The 27,616-nt window shown below is 57.9% G+C and overlaps 1 protein-coding gene and 1 long non-coding RNA gene across 9 annotated transcripts; one reads left to right on the forward strand and one right to left on the reverse strand.

The window, feature by feature from the left end:
- Window positions 1-45: 45 nt before the first annotated feature.
- LTBP4 (latent transforming growth factor beta binding protein 4) lies at window positions 46-25,468 on the reverse strand. Of its 5 annotated transcripts, none has more exons than XM_037013942.2 (33): window positions 25,211-25,468; window positions 23,410-23,468; window positions 23,105-23,233; window positions 22,639-22,748; window positions 17,714-17,905; window positions 17,283-17,530; window positions 17,104-17,206; window positions 16,630-16,704; window positions 16,412-16,534; window positions 15,997-16,161; window positions 15,124-15,273; window positions 14,877-14,996; window positions 14,158-14,289; window positions 13,948-14,073; window positions 13,083-13,208; window positions 12,439-12,681; window positions 11,852-11,977; window positions 11,645-11,764; window positions 10,718-10,846; window positions 10,412-10,537; window positions 9,908-10,030; window positions 9,614-9,745; window positions 7,965-8,096; window positions 7,760-7,885; window positions 6,389-6,535; window positions 5,573-5,839; window positions 5,251-5,322; window positions 4,822-4,950; window positions 4,480-4,626; window positions 3,390-3,542; window positions 2,075-2,449; window positions 1,529-1,681; window positions 46-447 (listed from the first exon to the last, which is right to left on the reverse strand). In XM_037013942.2, the coding sequence occupies exons 1-33, from the start codon at window positions 25,451-25,453 to the stop codon at window positions 293-295; spliced, it is 4,956 nt and encodes a 1,651-aa protein (XP_036869837.2). In that variant the 5' UTR covers window positions 25,454-25,468; the 3' UTR covers window positions 46-292. The 5 variants fall into 5 exon arrangements, with proteins under 5 accessions (XP_036869837.2, XP_036869838.2, XP_036869841.2 ...); XM_037013943.2 differs by having other exon boundaries at window positions 23,105-23,243; window positions 25,211-25,356; XM_037013946.2 differs by lacking the exons at window positions 22,639-22,748; window positions 23,105-23,233; window positions 23,410-23,468; window positions 25,211-25,468 and adding an exon at window positions 21,173-21,477.
- LOC118971637 (uncharacterized) lies at window positions 18,618-27,116 on the forward strand. 4 transcript variants are annotated; one of them, XR_005060144.2, is made up of 4 exons: window positions 18,618-19,061; window positions 20,018-20,152; window positions 25,748-26,235; window positions 26,746-27,116. It is a non-coding gene; the product is annotated as an uncharacterized lncRNA (long non-coding RNA). The 4 variants fall into 4 exon arrangements; XR_005060145.2 differs by having other exon boundaries at window positions 20,044-20,152; XR_005060146.2 differs by lacking the exon at window positions 25,748-26,235.
- The last annotated feature ends 500 nt before the right edge of the window (window positions 27,117-27,616 follow it).

The raw sequence follows: 27,616 nt of genomic DNA on the forward strand, positions 1-27,616 counted from the left end.
CAAAGTCTGGAGCCGGACTTTGAAAGACACAGGCGGACAGAGGCAGAAGGTACAAAATAGGTGTTTTTTAATTGAAAATTGTTATAAAAAGGAGAGGGAATGTGAAGGGGACTATGGGGCCCTGCGGTGTTGACAAGAGAGGTTGGAGATGGCCGGAGTAGTGAAGGGCGTTCCTCTTTCTGTGTGTGTGTGTGTGTGTGTGTGTGCGTGTGTGTGTGTGTGTGTGTGTGTGTGTGTGTGTGTGTGTGTACATGCATGCAGGCAAGGGATGGGCAGCCTGAGTCTCAGGGCTTCAGGCCCGGGGCCGGGCAGGCGTGCAGTGGTGCGGCTGGTGTGAAGTTGCAAATCCTGGACGACAGACACAGCGGAAAGAGCCATTGGTGTTGACACAGAGCGCGTTGATGCAGAGCGGGGAGATCGCTTCAGCCTCATCACACTCATTGATGTCTGGAGAGGGGGTTAAAAAGAGTGCTTCTCAGGGCCTGGGACCAGGGAGTGTGCCTCCCTGGCCCCTGAAGCTCCTGGGGCAGAAGAGTGCAGATGCTGAGCCTACTGTTTGGAGTAGAATCCAGCCTCTACCACCTGCTGGCTGTGTGAGCCTGGGCAGGTGGCTTAACCTTTCTGTGCCTCAGAGTTGGGTTCTGTAAAATGGGTATGATAGCCCTAGGTTACTAAGTTTTTGTTAGGAAAACAAAACTGATCATGCTATCAACAATAAATGCTTACTCTCTACCAGACATTGTTTTAAGCACACTACATATACTAACTTTATCCTCCTAATAACCCTATAGGGTAGGTACTGTGATCCTGTCTTACATAATAGTAAACAAACTGAGGTCCAGTACAGGGACATCCCTGGCACAATGTCACACCACAAACCCATTCTCTGCCCAGTGGGTTCTCAAACCAGCTCTCAAAGCCTCTGAGTGCCAGGTCTCCTGCTATTTCTTGACTGTGATACCCTGAGGAACTCAATTACCTTTTCTGGGCCTTGGTTTACACAATGACTAAGTGCCATTGTAAATCAGTAGTAATGATGTTCATAGCCTCTGCTACCATGCTCATTCAGATAAGAAAAATTAAGCAAGGTACAGTGACCTGTTCAGGGTCACAGAGTAAGTTGTTGGGTCTACCTGAGGTCTGACACTCCCAAAGTCCTGGATTGTAACCAAAGACTGCTTTACTACTAAAATAGGCAGACATGATTCATACTCTCATTTTACAATAGGAAGGCTGAAGCTCTCCAAAGTGGTCAAGCAAATCGCCTCAGGTGGCGCTGGGAGCCCTTATAAATCCCACCTGAAGGGCTCTAACTTTCTATTCTGCTTCCAGCCTGACCCCAAACCTGCTCAAGGTCAGCTTTCCTCACAGCTTGACCTCATCTTCCTCAGGCAAGCCTGTCCCTGTGCAATAATTACTTCCTGCTCCCTCTGGGTTGGCCCGACCCCTTGACGTCCGGGACTACCCATCTCCAGTCAGGGCTACCACCCTCTCCCTCCACGCGAGCTGGCCCTGGTCTGCCCCTCACCGACACAGGCCATGCGGGTGGTGTCCAAGCGGTAGCCATTGAAGCAGTCGCAGGTGAAGCCCTCGGGGACGCGCACGCAGCGGCCATGGGCGCAGCCATCCAGGATCCCGCACTCCTCTGCCTCCAGCCCCTCATAGGGCCCAGCCAGGGCACCTGCAGAGAACGCAGGGGCTCTGTGGTTGGGGGTCGCTACCTTTGGTCTGTAACCCCCCACAGTGGGGCACTTCCCTGGTTCCGTGTGTTTCCTTCTAAACTGTCCATCCGGCTCCAGGGCTGTGGGGGCCGCTGCGGGGCCAGGAGGTTGACCTCGTTCTGCTCCCCCAGCTTTTCCTCTGTCCTCATCTGCCTTGGCAGCTCTACAAGCATGTCGCTGTTCGTCTTCATCACTGCTCTCTGACGCTCTGCCTCTGCGTTCTCCCGTCCCCGGCCTGTCTTCCCTGGCTTCTTTTCCTCTCTGTCTCTCTCTCCTTCCCTCCTCCCTATCTCGTTCTCTCTGCACACCTCGCCCCTCACCTCAGTCTCCATCACTCTGCCTGCGGTGCTCACCAGCATAGCTTCTGCCTTCGGGGGACTCCTCAGGCTCAGGGAAGGAGCCACGGGTGTCGCGGGACCGATAGCGCCAGCGGGTCCCCCGGCTGGGTGGAGCAGGAGCCTCAGAGTCACCATACGGGCCACTGTCGTCCTCAAAATCAGGCATGTCGAAGGGTGGCCCCCCGTAGGGGGCCTCTCGGCGGGCGAAGGGGCCAGGTGCGTAGGGGTCGTAGGGTAGCACAGGTGGTGGGAACAACTCGGGCCCATATGGAAGGCCCTGGTAAGGTGGACCTAGGTCTGGACCATACTCGTATGGAAGTCCAAAGCCACCTGGCCGCGGGGGGCCATACGCAGGGGGGCGCAGCACATTGCACAAGGCTTCAAAGTCATCTGTGAACAGGAGCCAAGCCTAGTAGTCAGCCCCTGCTTGCGTTGGCACCCACCTTTCATAACCCCCCTCTGGGAAGAGCAGCCCAGAGGAGAGGGTAGGGAGGGTCTTCAAAGCAGAGGACTCAGATTGCAGGTTGGGGATCAGGGGTTCTGGAACCAGGATTGAGGGTCTGAAGGCTGAGACTGGGGTTCCAGGGTACTGGGATCAAGAGTACTAAGGACTGCAGCTAGGAATCAGGGTCTAAGTGCTGGTTTTGGGGGGTCCTATGGGAGTTTGGGCTAGGGGCCAACATGGGATGGGGCTGTTTTAGGGACCAGCACTGGGAAGTGCCAGGGACTGCCACTGGGGGTCTGAGGTGCCAGGATGCATGGGAGGGGATCTGCGCTAGGAAACCTGGAGGTTCTAGGGTCTTTGGGTCTGGGTTCCCAAGGGTTGAGCAATGGGGAACTCAGGGCTTTTAAGAGCCAAAACTTGGCGAATTCTGGGGCTGTGTGTTTGTACCTGGATGTGGGTATCCAAGGGACTGGGACTTGGACGTTTGTGGGCTACAACCAGGGAGTCTGCAGGCCAGGAGAGCAGGGACTAAGCAACTGGTACTAGAAACCTAAGAGTCCAGGATTTGGACAAGGGGATCTCATGGGCTGCTATGGGGTCCTAGAGACCAGGAGTTGTGGGTCTGAAAGACTAGACCACAGGGCCTTTGGGGACTAGAACTGCAGGACCTGCTGAGTCAGGCCTTGGGTTTCTGTGGTTGAAACTAGGAAGTCTTTGGGATTTGACATGGGGTCTAAGGGACCAAGATTTAGAGATGAGCTGGAACACAGGGGACTGACAGGCCAGGTTTGGGGAGATCTGGGAGTCTAAGACTGGTATCTGAAGGCCTAGATTTGGAGCCTGAGGGGGAGGTACTCTGCGTGTGGCCCAGGCAGGTGGCAGTACCTGAGTCCTGGGCGGGACAGAGGGCACAGTCCATGCCCCAGGCCTCGCCGTAGAGGCAGCAGCACTCTGTGTAGGTGGCCTGGCGGTCCAGCCGAGGGCGACTACACACAAGGTCAGCCCCCACTTCCTGCCAGCACACTCCCAGATTGTCATCTGAGGGCAGAGACAGTATGCATCAGGGTGGGGCTGGCGCTTGGGTTCTCCCGATTGCTCGGCCTCTCTGCTGGAGCAGCCCAGCCACCCTCTGCATATCACCAAATCCCTATCAGGTGTGATCTGACTCCTGGAAGCCTTCCCGAGGTAGTTGCAGGTGAGTATAGGGCTTGGTCTGGCGTCGCTCTCATAGAGGTGCCGGATGGTTGGGAGGTGGACCAGAGAGGCTTCTATCCAAGTTTGGCCTCTGGAGGGCTCTGTGACCTCAGGAAGTTACTTTTCCTCTGGGAGCACTGTTTGAGTGACATCTTAGGGTATGCGGGATGTTGTAGGAACAGCAAGTGGGAAGCCAAGAGAGTTTGCGTCAGTGGACAGAGAGGAAGAAAGAACCCGGAGAAAGAGAGACAAATACATCTAGACTCAACTCCAAGAAAAACAAACAAGCAAAGATGCAGAGGCAGAAACAGAAACAAAGACCCAGCGAGCATCAGAAATTCGAAGAAAAACATGAAGATAGAAACCATGGAGAAGTGCAAAGAGACAGACACACAGGGAAATAATATGAGGAAGCATGTCTTTAGCACTTAATAAGACCAGGCCTATTCTGTCCTTAAAAAAGAAAATTCGTTCCAACCACCCTATAAGGTAGGGCTATTGTCAAACCACCCAATGTGCAGAAAGGAAGCTTGGGTCCAAGAGGCAATAAGAAATGTGCACGTGTACACACGGCCAGCAAGTTGCAGTCTCCTCTAAAAGCCTTGGCCTTTAGCCACCAGGCGGGCTGCCCTGAGAGTCGGACACCGAAACAGGATAAATGCGGCTGGAGGAGGCGTGATAGAGCTATGCTGAGGGGGCGTGGCCCTTGCGAAGGCGTGGCCTGGCAGCGGGTGAGGCGGAGCCTAGGGAGCACGGAGCGGGCTTGTGGGGGGGCGGTTACCGAGGCTCTGGCTCTCGTTGGAGACGCAGCGGCGCCGCGAGCCGTCCAGCACCAGTGGGGGCTCGCAAGTGCAGTGATAGGAGCCCACGGTGTTGACGCAGAGGCCGCCCTCGCATGCCGGCTCCTCGTCCGCGCACTCGTCATTATCTAGGGAGGCGCCGAGGGAGTGGTTAAGGAGCAGCCCACTATCCTTTCCCATTTCCCCAGCGTATTGACTGTGATAGATGGAGTCTAGACTGCAGGAACGACTTCCTGCTGGTGTGGCCACATTCCAGCTGGCGTGGTAGAAGGCCGGGGAGAGTCCCGAGGGGGTGGGGAGGACGATGGAGGGAGGGCTCCTACCAATGCACTCGAGACGCTGGGCATGGTAGTAGTAGCCGTTGCTGCAATAACATGAGTAGCCTGGAGCCGTGTTCACGCACACGCCGCTCTTGCACACCTGGTCTCGGAAGAGCTGGCACTCATCCACGTCTGCGGGAAGGATGGTCAGAGATGTGCCCCCGACCAAGAGAGCTGGGGAGTGGGCCAGAGTGTGGGGCGCTGGATGGGGGAGAGTGTGGCTGCGAGGCATACCCAGGGAAGAGAGACAGAGAGATGGCAATAGAGACCTAGAGGTAGACACGGAGAAAGATGGAGCCCAAGTGACAGTGCATGGGCGTTAGGGAGACAGAGAAATAGCATGAGACGAAACAGCATGAGAGAAAACAGGTAGAATGAGAGGGAGCGGAGGCTGGGGGCTGAGTGTGGGTGGGGCTTGAAGTCTGGCCTTACCTCTCCGGAGGTTCGGGTCTCCACTGGGTGCCAGGTAGCCCCGGCCATGCGGGCACAATGACTGATACTCGGCTGTGCAAAGAGACAAGGCTAAGCCCAGACTCCTCTGCCCAACCCCTTGCCTGGGGCCTTCTCACACCCGCTGTCTCAGGGCTTGCCCCCTGCTGACCCTTCCCCGCCCAAGTCTTCAGCCTCATGCCCACCCAACTGGCAATACCAGCACCTAAGCCCCACCTCCAAAGGTGCCTCCTGTCCCAGTTCCTCGCCTACCTATTTCTACTCGAACCCTCAGCCCTGCAGCCACCCAGCAGCCCACACGCACCTGTCTCAGGGCTCGGGCACTGCTGGATGCGACAGCCACTGCCCCAGCCCTCACCGACGGTGCAGCAGCACTCCTGCCACGTCACATTCCGTGCCAGGATGTTGTCACATGCATCTGGAGCCGCTGTGTCGAAGTAGCACTCCCGGTGCCCGCTGCCCACAGAGCCCTGCCTGGGTGGGCTAGGTCGGCGGGGTGGGGATGGTGGGGGTGACCGGGCAGGCAGACCCGGGCTGGCAGGTGCCTGGGGCTGCAAACCTGGGAATGTGCCTGTAGAAAGAAGAGGCTTTAGCCCCGTGTGGGCTGAGCCTCTAGATCCCAGGTTACAGATGGGGAAACTGAGGTCCAGAGGGCCCCCAACCATTAGTGGCAGAACCAGACGCCACACCTCTCACCATCTGTCATGTTTCTCTCTCCCATTCTCACCTGTCCTTGCTGCATCTCTTGCCTCCACACCTAACACTCTCCCAGATTGTCACTATCTGGTGGTAGCTCTGCTTGCCCCCACTGGCTTGTAAACCCCCTGAAGACAGGGTGGTCTTTCCTGGTCACTACTGTGTCCCCAGTGCCCAGAAAAGGATTTAAACACAGTGGATGATCTATGAACATTTGCTGAATGAAGAAACCTCGTAGTGTCAGGGCCAGGATCTAGTTCTGGCACCAAGTCTCACTACCTATGTTAATCCATGTGTTCGGAGTTTTTGTTGTTTAAAACTAGCATTTAACTGATGGCAGCTGTCCACATCTAGAATGGTTAGACCACATCATTTTTTTCTGTAGGGCCAGCAGCCATCAGTTAAACAGACACATCAGTCTCACCAGCAGAAGTCCGTGGGGGAACACAGCGTCCAGTCATGGGGTCAAACTCCTCAGGGCTGGTGGGACAGACACAGAGGAAGGAGCCTTCGACATTCTCACACAGGGCAGCTCCGCACACACCCTGCAGCGTTTCACACTCATTCACATCTGTGAGCAGGAGACAATGGGAGAGGGAGTTACTGGCTGTAAAATTCTGTGATTCCAAAGATCTACAAGTCTGAGTTTTCAAATATAATGAGTAATTCTAATGGCCCAGACCCCTTATCCACTTATCTTCTGGTGAAAAACACGACATTTCCCATGGGCACTCTCTGCTCTTCCATTTTCAATTCATGTTTTTGAGTAGGGCTGAATCTACTTTGAGGGGGTGGGCACAAGGCCAGGTGTGGCCAACCAGATTATTGCCTTTCTCTAGGTTAGAGATACAGTGACACAGCTGGGCCAATCAAAGCCTGCCCTGGGACTTTGGCTAGAAATACTGAGAAAAGGCCTCCCTCTCTAGCCATTGGGTTTCCAAGCTGAGGGTGTGTGCTCAGAGGTGCTAATTCCTCCTTTGTCACTGTGAAAAGAATGTGCCTAAAAACAAATGCAATAGAGGAAAGCAAAGTTGAGAGAGGGAGCCAGCTAGCCTTGTTTCAATTCCTGGATCCAAGTATGCCTGAAGTTCAAATATATCCCTGGACTTCACAGTTTTAATTCCCTTTAAAGAAATAAGGCCTGTTGTGTTTGCATTTGTCAAAACTTAAAGAATGCATAACTAAGAGACATGCCTTTCACTGTATCTAAATTGAACCTCAAATGAAAATATCCATAAATGATATACACACTGAAGAATTTAGGGAGAAGTGTGCTGATGCTTGCAATTTAATTTTAAATCTATCCCCAAAATTAGGTGGATAGTGGATAAATATGTGAGGAAACAAGTATAATAAAATGATAGTAATAGAATATGTGGATAGTGGATAAATATGTGAGGAAACAAGTATAATAAAATAATAGTAATAGAATATAGGTCATGGGTGTATAGAGATGTTCATTCTATAGGTCTATTAATTTGCTGTATATTTAGAAAATTTTCTCATAAAGTGTTGGGAAAATAAAGAATGTTTATATACACTTAAAATTAATGCATTTTACATACTTTATGCATATATTTTTAAAATGCTCCCCCTCCACAAATAAAATAGGAATGAATAGGGTGTCTATTGCTTGCAATCAGAACCATCCTGAGTGACATGGTTATGATGTATAACTCAAGGTCTAAATTCCACAACCCTAAAGTTCACATTTTTTCAGATCTGTGGAGAGGAGCTGGACCTGACCAACCTCTTCCTCACCCTCTAGCCCCACCCACCTCCTGGAGCCCCGTACCCACGCAGTGACGCCCATCCCTTGCCCCCTCGTATCCCTGGTCACAGAGGCACTGGAAGGAGCCGGGCAGGTTCTGGCACACAGCGTGAGCTCCACAGAAGGACCGGTTCCGGCATTCGTCCACATCTGTAACCACCAGACAGTCAGGGCATTGCTGGATCTTACATCCCCTGTACTTCTCACCCAATGCCCAGCAGAGACCCACCCTGGCATCCGCCTCCTGGTGTGGGCTGATAGCCAGGGTCACAGGCCGGCGTGCAGCGGTAGGAGCCAGGAGTGTTCTCACAGCGCTGGGCTCCACAAATCGCTGTGCCATATTCTTGGCACTCGTCCACATCTGCAAAAGAGTGGGGAGGCGATGGAGGGAGGGGAGAGGAGTTACAGGCCTGGATTCAGGTTCCTGACTTTACTTCCAGTTGCCAAGACAGAGTCTCTGTGAATCTGGTATTCTAGGAGTCTGAGCTTCAGAAGCATTGATAACACTCAAGGCTTCACTGTCATTTCTTGCACAGCCCAAACATGGTCCCACCTCAGGGCCTTTGCACTTGTTCTCACTGTCAAGAGCACTGCTCCCTCAGCTACTGTATGGCCCCCTCCCTCACTTCACTCAAGTGTCTAAGTCAAGCCCTCCTAGTGCCCTCTGCCCCACTGCCAGTCATCTCTTTCCATTTATCCTTCCTTATTTTCCTTCTTGAACTTGACATTATATTCACATATTTATTGGTATGTCAGCTGTCATCTCCTGAGAGTGTAAACTCTACAATAGCAGAGAGCTGTCTCTCTCTTGTTCCCCACTGTATTCCCAGACTGTAGAACTGTACCTGACACACAGTAGGTGCCCCCAGATTGTTTGCTGAATGAATCTTGAATGTATTTACATATTTATTTTCTGTCTCCCCACCCACCCCTAGAATGTCAGCTCCATGAGGGCAGAGGTCTTGTTTGGTTCATCTCCCATTGTGCCCTCAGTATCTGGCATACAGCAGGTATGTAATGAATTCTTGTGGCATTAATTAATGAGATTCCCTGAAACTAGCTTTGTATGAATCAGAGATCTGGCAGCCAGAGAGCCAAAGACAGCCCACGGTCATTTCATTTGTTCCAGAAAGTGCTGACCCACACACCATGCAAAACAAATCTTGTATTCACCCTAGTCTCCAGTCTGAGTCAGTACGCTGCTGGAGCCTGGGGGGAATGGAGCAGGGGGGTTGGGGGGTAAAGGGTGGGTGGGGCCATGGAGAGGTGGGGAAAGGCATGGAAAACTGCAGAGTGGGCAAGGCGCAAGTCTGAAGGCATAGCAAAGACTGGAAGGTGTGGGCTAAACGTTCCCGAGGGCTGGCGAAATCTAAAGGATGGGGAAGGCCAGAATCTGGAGAGAATTTGGAAGGGCAGGGGTAAGCTTGGAGAAACGTCAGGAAATCTCACACGTGCAAGGATGGGGCACAGGACAACCAGGGTTGGGCCTCTTTGGAGGGCAGCTGTTAGTAGAGTGAATGGTAGAAGGTGGAAAGGAGCAGGCCCAGAGAGAAGGGGTCTGAAGAGAAACAGTTTTAATCCAGAAGCCGATTGGGAGGGGCGGGGTGTGCAACAGTTCTTACTGGGGTATAGTCTAAAATGGGGAGTGTGCTCAGCGGCAGACGGGGCATGGGCTGCTTCTGGAAGCTAATGTCTTTCCCTCGTCCTCCCTCTTGCCTCCACACGAAAACACAGGGCACACTGGTGGCTTATTTCCATCACAGATATGGGAGAGAGCTAAGTGCATTGGGGGGCCCTTTCCCTCCCCCATGTCCGCGACACGAGGGAGCCGACTCCTGGAACCCGTCACGGGGCCCGGGGGCGGCTGGGTAGGCTCACCGTCACAGGTGCCCCCAGGGCCCGCGTGGTAGCCAGGATCGCAGTCGCGGACACAGCGGTAGGAGCCAGGGGAATTTTCACAACGCTGGGACCCGCACAGGGCTGGGCCCCGCTCTCGACATTCGTCCACGTCTGAGGGGGCAGGCAGAGCAGTCAGAGGGAGGCAGCAGGCGGGGCAGGGAGGTAGGGGAGAAAGTGGAGGAGTCGAGGAGGGAGGAGGAGAGTAAGGAGGGGGAGGCGGGGTAAGCAGTGGGGGGCGGAGCGGGGAGGGATCAGGCCACGGTGGGGCCTCACCGAGGCAGGAGGCGAGGTCTGGGCCGGCGCGGTGTCCGGGAGGACAGACGCACTCGAAGGAGCCGTCGGTGTTGGTACAGATGCCGCTCTGGCAGAGGTCCTCCTCGCTGCACTCGTCCACGTCTGCGAGACCGAGAGTCGGAAAGCAGCGCACCTCCTCCCCGGCCGGGTACCCCAGGCCACGCCCCCACCCATTCCCCGCCCTCCGGCTCCGGGCCCCAAAGCCTTCCCCCACCTGCCTTGCTCCCCTGCAAGCCCCACCCCTCCGGCGGGCCTAGGCCGGGTCCTTTCTGTTCAGCGCCCGATTTACCCAGACTCCACCCTTTCCCCCCCTTTCCTCTCGAAGGCCCGCCCTTCCCCATTCGACTCGCGGAGGCTCCGCAAGCCCCGCTCCCGTGATGCATTAAGACCCCGGCCAAACATTCAGACTGCTGTTTAACTTGTTCTGCCTTTTCCTGGTACATGTCCACCCTTTCCCGGTCCTAGCCCAGCCTGGGTACTGACCAAGGCAAGAGGCTCCGCGGGGTCCGGGCCGGTAGCCGGGGGCACAAGTACAGGCGAAGGAGCCGTCGGTGTTGAGGCACTCGCCGTGGGGGAAGCAGAAGTCGCCCTCTAGGCACTCGTTCACGTCTAGGGTACGTGAGATATAGGTCTCCAGGGTCACTGCCCACCAAGAAGCAACCCTGCCCCCACGCCACACCCCAGATTGACGGTTTCTTATCCCCACCCCAGCTTTCACCTCCCTGCAGGCTTTGCCTAGGAACCAGCCTCCACGGCCAGGCTCTCCAGCCCTTCCTCCACCCTACCCACCTGCACAGGGCCCTGGCAGGCCAGGCGGGGTCCGGTAGCCCGGCGCACAGCTGCAGCGGAAGGAACCTTCGGTGTTAGTGCAGTGGCCATGAGGACCGCAGGAGGCGCCCGAACTGCATTCGTCCACATCTGCAGAATGGGGATTTCAGAAGGGGCGCAGTCCAGGGAACACACTGAATTTAAAGATTCCCTTGAGTCAAAGGAGTCTGGAGAAGTTGGTGGGAAGTATCTTGGGTTGAATATGAGGTGAGGGCCTCATGGCAGGAGTGGGTTGAGGAAACCAACATTCCCTGATTCTGGGGACCACGACTGGGGGTCCTGTGGATCTGGGTTTCTGAGAGCTCCCAGTGCTAGGATCCTGGAACCAGGTGAAGGGACTCTGGACTGGCACAGGGGTCAGAAATTAATCAGGGTTAAGGGGTCAGGTATTATAATCCAGGCTCATTGGATGGCATTCTGATGAATCAGGGGTCAGAGTCAGTGACTCGTATCTGAGACCACTTCGGGTCAGCAGTTACAGTCAGGGTCCAGAATCCTGCCCCCTAGTCAGGGATCATGAACTCAGTAAGGTCCTAGGGAAGGTATTCCAGGAAGGGCCAGGGGCAGTGAAAGGATCAAGGGTCACACAGAGTCAGGGGTTGAGGTCAGGAGTTGTGGCTAGGTCAAATGTCATAGTCAAGTCAAGGCTTTAAAAGTCATATTCAGGCTCAAGGGTCATGGTCCAGGTCAAGAATTACAGTCTGGTTAAGGGGCCCATAGTCTAGTCTAGGTCAAGAGTCACAGTCAGTCTTTGAGGGTTGTGCTGCAGGTAAGAGGATTGAGGTCCAGGTCAGGAAGTTATGGGCTAGGTCTTAGGCCAAGATGGGGTCACAATCTGGGTCAGGGTCATGATGCAGATCTAAAATCATAGCCAGGGCCTAATCTCACCAGCACATCGGCCACGGTGCAGGTGGTAGCCAGCAGGGCAGGCCCTGCACTGGAAGGAGCCAGGTGAGTTCACACACTCCTGCCCAGGACATGCCAGATGGTTTTCACACTCATCCACATCTGGGGGCAGGGGAGAGGGTAATCTTGAAGGGGCAGCCCAAAGCTCCCCTCACCCACCCACACTCCTCCCTCCCTCCCCGGCCTCACCCTCGCACTCAGAGCCAGCAGCATTGGGTTGGAAGCCTGTGGGGCAGACGCACTGGAAGCTGCCTTCTGTGTTCTCACACCGGCCATAGGCACACGGCGGCGGGCTACGGGCACACTCGTCCACATCTGGGGCAGAGGGGACCAGTAGGGCTGAGGGAGTGGCCTGGACCCACTCCTATGGCCGTCACCACCCAGCCCAGCATTCCAGTCTGGAGGCAGCATCCTAGACTTGCCAAGACTGCTCCCTCCTCCCAGGAGGACGGACCCCTTCCCCATTCCCCATGAATGGTCTCTCCAGCTGCCCGTGAGGCTAGGGCACCACCGCCTGCAGGTTGTCTTCCCTTCCTCAGGATCCCCACAAGCACAAGAGTACGATCTGAGGAGGAGGGATGGAGAGCACCCTCATATTTGGAGAAAGGGGAAAAGACTCTGGAGTCAGACCCTCCCCACCCTCTCGGTACCTGCACCCAGTGCCTCCATCCTCCATCACTGAGTCCCATCACCCTGCTTCTATGTCACCCAGTCATGCCTCTCTCCAGTCCTTACAGCAAATGGGGATGGAGAAGGCTTGGACTCAGCACCCTCACCTTGGCAGGGGGCCCCTGGACCTCGGGAGCGGAAGCCAGCAGGGCAGGCACAGTGAAAGGAGCCAGCCGTGTTGTCGCAGCGGCCAGGCCCGCAGGGCGGTGGTTCCTGGGCGCACTCATCCACATCCTCTTCACACGCTGAGCCGCGGAAGCCAGCCGGGCAAACACAGCGGAAAGAGCCAGGCAGGTTCTCGCAGGCTCCTCGGCCACACAGGCCTGGGCTCTGGAGGCACTCGTCCACATCTGCATGGGCAAGGGGCCCAGGGACATACCTGCTTTAGGTTGCCTCCTGACCCCCACTCTGCTCCCCATCCGCTGTTACTCTGACTCTCCAGCCTTCATCACTCGCCTCCCTGTCCCAGCACTCTGCTCCCAGTCCCCCATTATTCTGCCTCTCTGTCTCCATCATTCTGCCATCCTGTCCCCAATCATTTGAACTCTCCATTCCCCATCCCTCTGTCCCCAGCCTCTGTGACTCAGCCTTTCTGTTTCCGAGCAGTTGTCCTCTCCATCTCCTTGTCATTCAATCTCTACAGCCATCAGGCTGGTCTCTGCCTCCCGTGAATCAGTCTCCCTCTGCTTCATTGCTCAGTCTCTCCACCCCTTACCCTTGGCCGGACATCCCCTGCCCCTCCCCTCCTCACCCTGACAGCCGGCTCCGTGGAGCGCAGCCTGGTACCCAGCGGGGCACACGCACAGGAAGCTGCCTGGTGTGTTCTCGCAGTGCCCGCGGTCACACGGCGGCGGTACGCGGTGGCACTCGTCCACGTCTGAGGGCACAAACCTGGCGGCTGAGACTGGGGCAGACAGTCCTCCTCCCCACCCACGGCCGACGGCGCTGGGGGGTGGCGAGGGCAGGGGTGGAGCCAAGCTTAGATGGGACCTGGCTGGGACGGAAGTCGGGGAGGTAGTGGGGGCTTGGAGGGTATAGGTTTAAGGTGAAGCCAGGGCTTGACAGGGGAGGGGAGGACAAGGACTGGGGAGCCGGCCACGGCAGAGGCAGAGAGGGGACCCGTGAGGGGGTAAATTTGCGGAGGGCAGGGCCTGGGCAGCGCAAGGGCGGGAAGCTTTGGGGAGAGATCGAAACGAAGGCTGGACAGAGGGAAGCGGCGGTTAGCGGACGGGGACCTGGTGTAGCAGAGAGGGAATCAAGGGTCACTGTCAGATTGGTTGCAGCAGGCGGGGCCCAGGGAAGGGCGGAGCCGGTCTGGATTGTGGAGGGGGCGGGGTTAAGGGAGGGATAGTGCCCGGATCTGGTCTAGGGAGAGGGCAGGCAAGTAGTACGGCAGTGACCACCCCGATGGGACGGGTCGGTTGGGCCAGGAAGAGGCAGTGGTGAGGCCGAAGGGAGAGTGGAAGCTGGTCTGATCTGGGGGCCTGGCCAGCGGCCAAGCCAGCGCAGTATTTGGGCTGAAGGGGCGTGGGGAAGCGTGGCGGGGGGGAACTGGTCTGGAGAGAGAACAGCGAGGGTGGGGCCTGGAGCTGGATAGAGCTGCACGGATTTCTCACCCAGGCACTCTGCAGCCCGCGGGCCGGCTCGGAAACCAGGGCCGCACACGCAGTGGAAGCTGCCTGGCGTGTTTTCGCAGCGCCCGGAAGCACAAGGAGTGGGCACGCGGCGACATTCGTCCACATCTGAAGACAAGGAGGGGGCTGGTCAGGAGGTAACCCAGCAGAGTCCCCCGCCGCGCCTCCGTCCATACCCTTCGGCAGGCTCACCGATGCAGTGCGTGCCCTGCGGGCCGAGCCGGAAACCAGAGTCGCAGGCGCAGGTGTAACCACTGGGCCGGGGGATGCAGCGTCCCGGGCCACAGACCTGAGGATTGCGCTGACACACACCCGCAGAGGGACCTGGTGGGGTCCCAGTCAGCGAGGGTTCCCCCATCTCTGAATCCTCAGTCCCTTTCATCCCAGGGCAATGCCCTCAGATGCTCTGCCTAAAACACCCCTCACGAGCCTGGTCTTGCTCCCCTGATTTGCCTCCCCTTTATCGTGGGATGTTCTCATCAGATTCTCTGCCCAAATCCCCCAAAACGCCACCCCAAAGTCTCCACTTTAAAGTACTTTGCTCTCCAGTCCTCTGCCTGAGATGTGTTCTTAGTGCCCTTGGTGAAAAATAATTGTCTAGCATTAACAGCACTTAATATGTGCCAGACACTTCAGAGACAGGTCGTTGAGTCCTCACAATGATCCCCATTTTACATGTGAGGAAACTGGGCTCACAGAGGTTAAATGACTTGACCAATTGATGGAGAACTTGAACCCAAGCCTGACTCCTGATGTACAAGCTCCTGATGTAACCACCATGCAACCCTCTTCTTAACTCCTCAGGCCATGATCAACCTGTTTGTTCTATTGGGAATCTTCATCTGGGAGCCTCTTCCCAGAATCACCACCTGTAACACCCCCATCAACACCCTTGATTCCCTCTACCTCACCTGATTCAGAGAACTCTGGGCCAGGCCAGGCAGGGATGCTGGGCAAGGGAAGCTCAGGGCCTGGCCGGGGCTCAGGTCTGGGCTCAGGCCGGGGCTCCAGGCGATGGGTGGGCAGAAAGCCTAGTAAAGGAGGGGTGTCAGCAAATGGAGACTGGGATTTGGGTGTCCCCACTTCTCTTTCTCCTCCTTTCCCTATGGGTCTGGGGCAGGCCGTGGGAGGAGACATCCTCTCTGGAAATCAGCTCACCTGCAGGAGGCCGAGGGGTGGAGGGTGGTGCACGAGGCTGGCTGAGGGACACTCGGGGTGGCTCCTGGCCCAGGGGTCTGGTGTTGTAGCGGAGGTCGGAAGCTGAGTAGTGGTAGCCAGGGCCAGCAGGGCAGATCTCCCGAAAACCCTCTGGGAACCGAAAAGGGAGTGGGAGAGGCAGAGAGAAGGCACGAGAGCAGGAGGAATGAGGCAGAGAGAGGAGGGAGAGCCTAGTCTGACTTTGGCTGGGGGTGAGGCTTGGCCTGGGAGTGTATCAAGGGTTTGGGATGGATGCTGGGATGGGATGGTACCTGGACAAAGACAGGGGCGTCTCAGAGGCTAGGGATGGGACCAAATATGTTTTTCCCTATTGGGATAGTGTCAGGGACAGGGGTTGAGGGATGGGTCTGGTTTGGGGTCTATAGGGACTGGGTTGAGGTGAGGAAACAGTTCCATAAATGGAGTCTGTCTTTAGGCAGAAGCAAGATTGCCAGGGAGGGGAGTGCCTGGGGCCTGGCCCAAGGCGAAGCCTAGGCTGCAGCCAGCGTCTCAGGAGCTGGGACTTGGCCAAAATTTGGGAACAAGGTTAGGTAGGCAATATATCTCTCAAGGGCTAGGAGCAGCCAAGGCTGGGGGTGACGCCTAAGGGACACAGCCTAACTTTAAGGTGATGTGGTAGGGGGGCGGGGGATGGCAAGGATGGGTGGGCCCCGGCGGAGTCCAGTCGGAGGATAGTCGTTCCTGGAGGCTGGGGAAGTGACCAAGGATAATGCCCAGCCTGGTTTGCCAGTTTGAGCCTTGGTGTCTGGGGGCGGGGCGTAGAGTAGTCTCTCTGTGTCAAGTCTAAAGATGTTCCCGGCGGGAGGCACTCACCTGAGCCGAAGGGTGGGCAGAGTTGGCAGCCCCGGCCCCAGGCTTTGCCCACGCGGCTACAGCAGCAGATCTGTTTGGTGATGTTACGCAGGATGGGCAGCGAGCAGCCGCCCTCGCGGAGCACGCGGAAGCAGGGCCCCTTGGCCTCTGAGATCACGTGTTGAGCTGGAGGAGGAGGAGGCAATTCTTAAGGGCGGGATTGGGAGTGTAGCGGAACTAGGGGATTCAGAGTCTGAGACATTCTGAGGAGAAATCTAAAAAAAGTGACTGGGGGGAAAAGGGGGTGCATGGGAGTCTGCAGTATATGGGAGGGGGGCTCTAAAGGAATTAATGGTCCAGGGATGCTCCAGGATGGGGTCTAAGGGCAGACAGGATGGACTTGGGACCCAGCCTCAAACCCCTCCAGGTGGCTCACAGATGCAGCTGCTGCGGGACGAGTCGTGCAGGAAGCCGTCGGGGCACACGCACGTGTACCCGCCACGCGTGTTCGCACACTCCCCATGCTGGCAGCGCCCGCCGGTTGCGCACTCATCTACATCTGCCAGGGATGGGATGGTCCCAGTGGCGTCAGGGACAAGCTCCCTGCCAGCCCCGCCCCTAGAGCCAAGCCCCTTCCAACCTCTTGCCGCTCACCCTCGCAGGACCCATTAACCCTTTCAAAGCCTGTTGGACACGGTCCATCTGGGGAGCCCAGTCGGTTGGAGTTCCCTGTGGAGAGAAGAGAGGCGTGGGCCAGGGGAGGGCGGAGCGGGAATGGAGTGGGCGGGTACTAAACTTGGGTGGGAGGGGCTAAAGGTGTCGAGTGTGACTTAAGGGCAGGGTCAGCCTTAGGTTGGCGGTCTGACAGAAGGCAACGTGAGAGTTTCGAAAAATGCATGGGTTGGGCCATGGCACAAAGGCCGGGTGAGAACAGAGTAGCCAAAACTATAAAGGCGGGTGGGGAGGTCCCAGAAAGATATGGATAGGTCTAGACTGGAAATGATCCCCACAGAGGGGTAGTGTGGCTAGAATTTGTGAACAGGGTTTATCTACGGACAGAGTCCCAGGAGCAGAGGGGTTATCACCCCTCCTCAGCTCCAAGCACCTCGGGGAAGTTCTAGGGCTTACCCAGGTGCTCCGAGCACGGCTGACAGTCATGAACGCCCCAGGCCAAACCGGCCCCTCTGCAGCAGACCTCCTGCGTCCGGAGCCCGGGCAGCGGGGACGCACACTGTGGGGAAGTGTAGGGTGAGCGCGCCCCCGTGCGGGAGCACGCTCCGGGACCCTCCCCACCGGCCTCCTCTCACTTCGTCTCCGCGCAGCTCCCGAAAGCAGTAACCGAAGCCCGAGGCATCTGAGTAGCCGTCCTCGCGCGGCGCGCTCTGTGCCAGCACCGTGTAGGGTGCAGCAGCCTCCGCCCTCGCCGCCGCTTCTGCCCGCGCCACTGCCTCGGCGTCCGCCGTTTCCCACGAGCCGGACACCCGCTCCACCTGGTGCACCACCACCGATGCCTCCTGCGGGTGCTCCACGTGGACGCTCACCATAGACGCCACCCCTGGAGAGAGGCACGACGGGGCAAAGGGGTGTCTACACGGGTTCTTACGGACTAGGACTAGGAAAGATGGTTAAGGTCGCCCTGGAGAAGGGTGCTCAGGGCAAGTCAGGAAAGATGCGGTAGGAGGAACGGTGAGGTGGTGGACAGAGTTGTCGGAGGGGACGCCGGCCACACTCTCCTCACCGTGCTCGTCGTCGCGGTGGTTGGCCAGTGGCATGGTGTACACGGAGCGGGTGAGACCTGGCATGGCTGGGGCCGGTGGCCGGGCGCCCGAGGAATGCAACTGACAGAACTTGCCAGCGAAGTCCGGGGGACAGAGACAGCGGTCAGGCTTCACGCACACACCGCCGTTGTGACAGATCAAGGGACACAGGACTGGGGGGAGAGCGAGGACACTCAAGGGTCGGCAACCCTCCTAGTAGGCACCCTGGGGCCAGCGCACCGAAGCTACCTCAGTCCCTGACTCTATACTTAAAGGTACCGCTCAGTGCTGAGTCGTTCCTCCTTGAGTTGTCTTTTGTCACCCCCACCAACTCTGGCCACCTGCTTTGGCTAGCTGTAGTCGTACAGCCCTCTGTAGTACAGCTCCGCCCACTAGGTCGCCTGACTGGGCGCTCCGGCTTTCGTTCACTTTCAGGTAACCCAGCCCTCAGCCCTCTCCAGTGCCACTTTGGGCATTCCAGCCCCGCACACTCTAGCCCGTTCCTTAACATTTAGACCCGTCCAGCTTTGTCTGGTTGCTCTTTTGCAGTTCCAGATCCTCAGACCCAGCGCTGGTCTCTTCCATTGACTAAAACCACATTTTAGTCACTCCCTGGCACCACTCACACCTCCCAATTCTGTCTCCTTACCTTTCTAGACACGCCCACATCCCCAATTGGCCAAATTCGCGACTCTCAAGCTCTGCCCACTTCTATAGACCACGCCCACATCCCGCCTAACCCCCCCGGGATTTTAAACCCCTCCTATCAAGGCGTCTAACCGGTTGCCCTTAGCCCCGCCCACCTTCCTTTCTTCATGCTGATTTGCCCCAGCGCTCACGCCCAAGCCCCTCCCATCCCACCCCCGACTCTCTGGGTGTCCTCGCTCCGCCCACCTCCCCTCTGGCTCCCTCTCCCGACTTCTAGCTCTAAGTTCCCGCCTCGGGTAGCCCCTGGGCGGGGCCACAAGCGGGAACGAGCTTCCTTTCCCCACCGCCTGCCCTCGCTGGGCCCCAGGCCACCTCTGGGCGGGGCACTGCCAGCTGTGCGGCGGGGTAAACAAAGAGAGGGGTGCGGCGGGGCTAGGGCGGCGGCTCCGCATTCCGGACCCTTGGGGAGCCCCGCGCCCGCTGAGCCAAAGAAGGCTGGACGTATCCAGAGAGGGCACTAACCTCCTCTTCTCCCCCGGGGCTGCCGAGAACAGCTGGAGACAGCTGTGCTGTGGGGAGGAAGGGGCAGGCGGCCGGGGCCGTCCAGGAAGGCGTGTGTGGGATTCTGGGACACACACTGAGGAGAGGAAAGCACAGACGGAGCCCCTTCAGTTTGGAAGGGTAAAGAGCCTGGACTCCTGGGAGGGCAGTAGTCTGGGATTCAAAGACAGCTCAAGGTTTCAGGAATAGAGAGGAAACCGAGGTGTCCTTTCAACAGAAGGAGTCTCCTTTTGGGGAGTTTACCTAGAAAACAGGACTCTAGGGCCTTCTAGGAAATGGCCACTTGGAAGGTTTAGCTGGACATAGGGAATTCCTGGGAGTCCCCAGCGTATAAGAGCCTCAATTGTCTGGGAAGACTCTAGGATACTGTGGAATACTAAAATACTCTTAGATCCTCTAAAATATCAGTTGTGGGGTTAGGTGACCAAGTCTTTTGATTCATGTTGGGGGGGGAGGAGGGGAAAAGCAGTGTTTGGAGTCCTCTTGAGAGAATCAGCTGATCAAGACCAACTCTGTCCTTCTCTGAAGATAGATGGAGCAGAAGAGCCTGGGGAGAGAGGCCAGCTGGAAGAGCAGGACTTGGAAAGATAGGAATCAGGAATCTCAGTTGAAAATATAAGAAAGTGGTAGTCTTTGTGGGAAGAGGATTCAGCTAGGGAGTGGAGTTACCATCTCTGGGGTTGTAATCTGGGGTTTCTCCTGGAAATGGGAAGGAGTAGGGGGGATAATACTACCGAATTCTCTAGTAAGGGGCACAGTTAGGGGGAATTACATCAAAAAATGGGAGGGAACTGGGGGGGGAGGCAGTCTCAGATGTCTGTTGATAGCGGTGGGGAGGGGTCTGAGGGTCTGAGGGAAGAGACTCTGGGATCCCCAAATTAGGTGAGTCAAGCCAGGACCAGAGGGGACTCTAATAGGGGTCCTTAATTGAGTGGCAGGCCTAAGAAGCTTAACTAGGAATCAAGATAACAAAATAGGAAGGGTGTCTGTGGGGGGTCATGATAATCCAGCTAGGTCTGGAGGCAGGTCCCAGCGTCCAGGTGTATTTTCCCCGCCTTCTCTTGGTCTGAATGCAGGCCCTCCCCTGCCCTCCTGCCCTCAGCTCCCTGAGGGCTCCCATACAAGGGGCGGGCCACTAGATGGGCACGGACAACTCCATGCCCCACTCGCCTGGAGGAAAGACAAGCTGAGGACATCGGAGTCCTGCCGAGGTCAGCTCCCCCTTCACATGCCCCTCCTTGTGCCTCCAGGGGCTTGGCACCCGCCTGGGCACGGCGCCTGGCACGGGCGCACTAGGGCTGGGCCGGGAAGGAGGGAGGAAGGGGAGGAGAGAGGGAGTGGCAGCGGGCGGGGTCTCAGGCGGGAGATGAGCTCACGCCGGCCAGGGCTGGGTTGGCTGGGGGCCAGGCTGGGCGAGTTCTTGGAGCCAGGGGCCCCCACTCCCGACTCCAGAGGGCCTCAGGGGTTGGGAGCAGGTAGGCCCCGGCTGGGAAAGCCCGCCCACACCCGCACCCTGGGGCCAACAGGTGGCCCACCCTCCCCACCTCACCTGAACCCCCAGGGGCTCCCCATCTCTTGGGGTGCCTGGTGCTCACCATCCTCCTGTTCCCTCTGCTCCCAGGGGGCGCCCCTTCCGCTAGGCCTCCTATCTAGATTTCTGTCCCACGTGCGACCCTCACAACTCAGGGTCCTGCTCAGGCTCTCCTTCAAGGCATCCTTTCCCTTTCAGCTCTCTGGATCCACTTTCCTCACCCCAGTCCTCCTCCTCACAGGCACCCCACTCCCATCCTGAAATTTCCTAATCTCCCCACCCACAGACGCAGACCCTGGAACACCCCCCCAGGGCCCTGAAACTCTCCTTTGGTCTTCAGGGACCCTTCTCAAAGTCTAAGGATTTGGGTTCCCTTCCCCAAAGCGCCCAGGCCCCTCGATTCTGGTATCTCCCATTTTGACTCAGAGTGGCTCAAAGGCACGAAAGCTGGCCCCAGTCTCCTCACGTGGGACGCCACAGGTCCCTGAAAACCCTCATTGCTTGCAAAATCGGGACCCTCAGGATCCAACCCCGAAAGCCAGGAATTGGAGGCTCTCTTCCTTGATTACCCGAGGGATTCCCCAGCACGAGTGCACACAGAATCTGGACTCCCTCTTTCTGGAGGCTGTCTGCCCCATCCCCGGGGATACTTCTCCCCCCGCTGGGAAGCCCTCCCTCGGGACCACCACCCCGCACTCACAGGCGCGGAAGCCGGGTCCCCCCGGGGCCGCCCCTCCGGGCGCGCCGCTGTCCACGCTGGTGGCGTTGCGGGGCGCGCAGGTCGGGGTACAGCGGGGGCCGGTGGGCCCATGGACGCAGCGCAGGCTGCACACGGCCGGGGTGAAGCGCACGCGGAGGCGCTCTCGGGGCCGGCCCAGCCCGGGCTGCGGCCGAAGCAACGCTAGCAGCACCAATAGCGACACCCAGAGCAGCCGTGCGCCGCCCGCCATGGCTGCAGCGCCGCGCTCCGCCGCGCCGCCGCCCCAGCCCGCCCGAGGGGCCCGGCCGCGCCCGCCCGCCTGCAGGGGAGGGCAGCCGCGCCCCCGCTCAGGCCCCCCCCTCCCCACCACTCCCTCCCCGGCGGCCGCGCGGGGGCGCGTGGGGCTGGGCGCGCAGCCAGAGGCGCGCAGGCTGGGCGCTAGACTAGCAGGGGGAGGGGGGAAACCCCTGCCCCCCCTCGCACCAACAAGTGAATGAGGCTCGCAGGGGAGCGGCAGGGAAGGGAACAGGTGGGGGCGGGCCGGTTCCCCCCGAGACAGGGTTGAATCTATAAAGAGGAAAGAGTAGCAGGGGCCGCACTCGGGGAAGCGGTAAAGGCTGATTCTCTGCTTTACCACAGAGAGGGGCTTCATCGGTATAGGAGGCTGTCATGGCACATTTGGGCAGCCAGGTGGCACATCTGGGGGAGAGGAGAACAGTCGGTTCACCTGGGCAATGAAGGAATTGGGGGGTCTGGATGGTGGGCAGGATGCTGGAGGGGGGTACACTTAAGAATGCAGCCACATCTGGCCAGGACTCCCCACACCTGGTAGGAGAAGTCAGAATGGATAAGGGGAAATAGTGGATTGAGGCTTTGGGCTGGGGTCCTCACTTCTGGCCAGAGGCCCACATCTGGAAGACTTTAGGAAGGAGGGGACACATCTGGGCTGAAGGCCATAGCAGGAGGGGGACTTTTGAGGGTGGTTGAGACTAGGGGGTATGCTAGCCCTGAGGCGGAGGGCTGGAGAGGGCAGAGGGCAGCGGGAGTGTCTGGGGAAGCAGGAGGCGTTTGGCCCCTGGCCGTCCGCAACTTTGGGCATTCGGTGACAGGGCAGGCGCCAACCCGCACAATCGCTTTTGTTGTCTGGGCTAGTTCGGCTGTGTTCTCTGCTGGGAGAGTCTCCCGCCCTAAACCCCCGCTCCTGCTTCGGCCGCGGGGAGCCCGGACGCCTGGCTTCCCGGCCCCACCCCCGCGGGTCAGCGCCTCTGGCCGACGTCTGGTCCTGTCCCGGGCTCACCTCTGGCGGCCGGACGCCGGGATCCCTAGAGGGGGCCGCATCCTGGGAGGGGAGATGCTGAGCTACAATTGGGGGCGGCTAGGCGGCTGCTGGACCGTGGGAACCAGACGGCTTTATCTGGCCCGGAACCCCCTCAGCCCCCCGGCAGAGGAAGGGCGGATGTTCTTACCCCGGGCCTGGCCGGCAGGGGCGCGCTGTGGGGGCCTCCTTCTCAGCAGTGTCCGGCCCCCCGGCCCGCGGGGCCGCCGTCGTTTCAGCAGAGCTCGGGCCTCCTGCAGCCTGGGTGGGAGGGGGCAGAGAAGGAGCTGTCACTGCGGTTATGCTAACTCCACCTTCCCCCTTAAAACCCCCCAAAGGGGCTTCCCAGGCCAGGAGGTATCCTAGTAGCGGCTCTGCTCCACTCCCCCATTCCTTTTCGGGGATCAGGCCTTGAGCGTTCTTTAGGGGCGTGAAACAAAGACGGTAGGAGAAACAGATGGGAAAGAGAGAAGAGAGGCCCAGAGACAGAAGCAGAGAGAAAGAGAGAGAGAGAGAACAGGCAGAGGAGACCCAGGAGCAGAGAGAAAGGTGTTCAGGAAATGGTGGCAGAGTTGGGAGCTCCAGAGCATCCGGTAGGGGAGGCATCTCACACTCACGTCAGAGGTTGCCAGTTAAGGGACACCTGTCTCTTCCTCACGCTGGGGCTTGGGCTGGGTAACTCCAAGGGCACTGGAGTCAGGCACCCCTGAGAGCCTGCACACTTCTTGGGAGGGCAGTTCTGGACCCTGCAGGAGGCTTCGGAGACAGCCAGGGACTAAGTGGAAAAGGAAGGAACTGAGTCCCTCTTTCCACCACATGCACCCAGCTCTCCAGCTAGGATGAAGGGTGCAGAAAGGATGCCCCGATCCCTTTGTTCCTACCCCCTTTTGCCCCCTACCTATACCCACCTAGAAGAACCCACCTCTGAAACAGCGGCTTCTCCTGAGCGATCGGCCTGGGCAGCAGCGACAAGCAGCAACACTATACATAGAGGGGTTGAAGCCACTCAGACCCCTAGTCTTCTAAAACTCATCCGGGGGCAGAGGGTGGGGTCAATAGGGGATAGAGGAGGGAAAGCCAAGATAAGGCTTGAGGGTGCTCGAAATAGATGTGTGACCAATTTGAGACACTGCACTCGATGCCTCAGTTTACCCATCTACACAATGGGAGGCAAACTGGCTTAAACTCTCTAGAGATGAAGGTCACAGCAACCTTACTTTTATTTGTCTTCTTAAGTGTTTGGCAGTAGGGTCTTACTGGAACAGACACCATCAGCGGATTTCTAAGCGCATTTACAAGCTCCAAATGTCTGGGAATCTAGAACCCCGCCCTCTCCTCACAGCCCTGTCCGGGAGTCAGCTGTCATCCCGCGCATGGCCGGCAGGTGGCACCACTTCCACAGGCCTCAGCGACTGGGGAGGAAGGTCCTCCTTTGCGGGTCCAGCAGGGTGATGAGGTGGAGGGGGATGCATAAGGAGCCACAGCCCAGGATTGGGAATTCCGAGGCCTGAGTTCTAGCCTGTTACTGCCCTTCCACGCTGTGTGTCCTGGAGCCAGCATCTCCTGCTCTTTGGGCCTCAGTTTCCTGCCTGACCAGGAGGAAGGAGTAGTTCTTGGAGAAACCTCCGCGCCCAGACGGTCTCAGGTTCTGGGTAGCGGAGCCTTGGGCTGGAGCGCAAGTGCGTTTGCAACCAAGGGGCCCCCCAGACAAATCCATTATCCCCAGGCTAAGGGGGACGAGCGAAGAGGGCCCGGGGGCAGGCCCCAAGAGAAGGGCAGTGGGAGATGCTGCCAAGGAGACGTCGGGGCGCGTGGACTCTTTCCAGACGGGTGGGGACCAGTGGAGGAGGAGGTCGCCGCGTGGGAGCCTCCGGGACCCCCGATCTTGCAGTCTTCCCTCCCGCCTTTTCTCTGGGTTAACCCCTTCCCGGCCCCGCCCCCGCCACGGCTCGGGTTACTAAATGCATTCGCAGAGACCGAGGCGGGAGCTCAGCCCGGGGCCTTTGTAACGGAGTGCTGGGCCGCAGGGCGGGGGGCGGGGGAGCTGGGCAGACTTGTTTCCTCCCATCTCGTCACCGGTAGACGGGAAAGGTGGCTATAACCCCAAATCTATAGGAAAATCTGGATCTTTCGCAGCGAAATCGGCACCTCATTCAAACCTGGAAACCCAACCCCCATGAAATCTGAAGAACCCCTTCTGCACAATTCCCCACAAACCCCTCTGCCGTCAACCCAAAGGTCCACGTCTTCCTCGTTAGAGAAATCCAAGGATCCCATTTAGTTAACTAAGACGCCCCGAAACCCTAGAAAACCAGGACACCTCAACTCCCGCGTAAAGTCCCTTCACAACCTCCCATAGTCTACCTCCTTAAGCATCCAAAAATCTTGGGGAACCCCATCCCAATTCAAGTGCCCCACCCACCTATCCTACAACTCAAAACCTCACCGCCACATAAACTAGGACCCTTCTCCGAGTAAAACCTAGGATTTTCTGGAGCCATATCTACCTTTACTACACCAAGAGGGAATCCTCCTCAAAATCTCATAACCCCCCGATTCTAACTTCTACAAAATAGAGGGCTCTAAAAAACCCAAGAGCTCTGGCTCTTTCGTCCCCACCCCAAGCAGCGGATTCGTATTCTCCTAAATCCCAAAGTCCTGATCCTCTCAGATCACTAGACTTATTGGGTGGAGGGGGCACAGGGGGCCGCAGCGGGGCTTACCCGGCTGGGTGGCCCGGAATCACAGCAACCTCGACGACCTGGCCGGGGCTGGGGCTGGCGAGGGGAGCAGCGGCGGCCACGGCCGCGAGAAGCGGTAGCATCACCAGAAGGAGGGGGCGGCGGCCGCTGGGGCCAGGCCGCCGCATCGTGTCCGGCATATAGTCCCGCTCCAGGCGGGCCGTCTGTCCAGCGGGTCCGGCTCGGCGCCGCCCCGCCCCTCGCCCCCGCCGGAGGCCGACTCATTTTCTCCACAGTCCCAGCCGCAGGCTGCGAACTTCCCGCCAATCAGAGCCCGGTGCCGCCAGGGGGCACTGCCCGCGCGGCCAATCGGGAGACGGCAGAGGAGGGGCTAAAGGGACAGGTGCCCGGCGGGGGGCGCGGAGGCCTGGCATCGCCAGTGCTGTCCCTGTACTGACTCAGTGCGCTCTCTAAGAAAGGAGAGGCACCAAGTGGGGCGGTGCTGGGACACCCTTCCCCGGCTGGGAGGGATGCGAAGGCGGTGGGCAGAATCCCTTAAACTAGACTCATCACGCGCAGGCCTCATCCCTCCGTTCTCGGCTGTGAAAGAATTCGATCAGAATATGCTCCGTGACTGGTGTAGATGCTGGAAGCCTACCCAGGTGTCAGCTTCTCACGCGAGAGACTAAGGATTCTGGGGACTGAGCGGTAATCCTGCACTAGGCCCCAGGTCGAGCCCTTCTAAGGGCCCCAGGCCCACTTCTCAAACGATTTGCCCCTTCTGAAGGCCCAGTGATTCAGGGTTCCAGGCTCAACAAGCAAAGTCTTCTTGCTCAGAAGCCTGCAGCCTCTGCCTCTCCGAGGACCAGGCTCCCCCTGAGCCCAACCCGCAGACTCTGCTCCCAGAGGCCTCCCCTTTGCTCATCTCCTTCACACCTCCCCACCGGCCGCGCCTAAAGAATACTGGACTCCCTTCCTTTTGTGAATTAAAGGCTTCCAAGAGCACCCTCCCACTGCCAGAATTGCAAGCTCTCTCCTTAGAGAATTCCAGTCCCGTCCTTTTCTAGGTAAGAGCCTCAAGTCACAAGAGGCCTTAGGCCCCACCTGCATCCTCTTTAGTGGGTTCCGAGCTACAAGGCCTGTTCACAGTCCCAACTCGGAGGTTCTCAAGGTCAGCCCCTTCCCTTCGTTATAAATTAAAGACTCTACCCTCATTGCTTGGAATCACAAAGTCCGCCTCTCTTCTCCCAAAGACACTGCCCCAGTGCTTCACACCCCTCTCCCTTCTCCCCTCAGTTTCAGGCCACACCACTTTTCACAGAGAATTAGGGCGCGGTCCCGCACTTAGGATCCCAAGCCCCACCCTTTCGTGTTTGCCGCGTCCCCATCGGTGCCAGGCCCCATCTCTCACCGAGATTAGATTCTGAAATTGTCGCGTTAGCCCCGCCCCCGGGGGTCCCAGGCTCCGCCCACACAGGGTACTAGGCCTCCCGCCCAGACCGTAGGGCCCACCCCGAACTAAAAACAGTAAATGATGCTGCCTCGTCTTCATCCCCCACTATTGCTCTTTCTTCCAGTGGAGAGTGTGCAGGACGGACGGGAACCCCTTCACCCTCCCCGTTGCAGTGAGACACACGAACTGACTCACAGCCACACGCACACCGTTACTGCCACCTACAGAAATCCACGCCTCCGTCCAACGCTAACACCCAGAAATCAGGGCCCACCCACCGTCCAGGGACACACAACCTCTTGGAACAGTAACGACGACACTCAGGCCTCACTCACGAGCATTCGTGGGCTGTCTGAGCGCAGTGATGTAGTGCCCGGCTCTGCCCCATTAATGTGCTGTTTTGTGTAGCCCCCCGCCGTCTCTGTTAACATAGCCCTTCAGGACAGCGTACTCGTGCCCCCATTGCCCCCCTTCCCCATTACTCTCCCTCCTACCCTGTAGCTGAAGCATTTGCTGGGGGCGCTGCCGAAATTTCTCCCTTCTGTCTGGGATCCAGGGCATCTTTAATGCTCGTTGCTAGGCAACAGCCTCTGGCTCACCACTGCAACTTCCGGGGATGGCGTCGGCTTCCCCTCCTCCCAGAATTTGGAGTCCCCAGCTCCCAATCCCTCCCTAGCAGTGCCATTATCTCCAAGAGTCGTTTCTATGGCACTCCTTGGATCCTGATCTGATCTCAACCCTACAGAATCCCTCAGAGTGCTAGAGCCATGGCATTCCAGAAGCTTTCTCCCATTGTGTGCTCTTATGCTGTTTTATCTCTGCGGTGTTAATAAAGAAACAAATCTCTTTGGTGTTCTAGATTTTCTGACATTCTCTTCCATTCTAGAATCACCAGCATTCCAGGAAGACAAGTGTTCTGTATTCTCTGGCATGGGGGGAAAATCCTCTCAATATTCTAGATCTGTGTTACAGAACATCTTCATATTCTAGATTCC

The sequence above is a fragment of the Manis javanica genome, chromosome 17 (genome assembly GCF_040802235.1).
Source record: "Manis javanica isolate MJ-LG chromosome 17, MJ_LKY, whole genome shotgun sequence".
Lineage (NCBI taxonomy): Eukaryota > Metazoa > Chordata > Mammalia > Pholidota > Manidae > Manis > Manis javanica.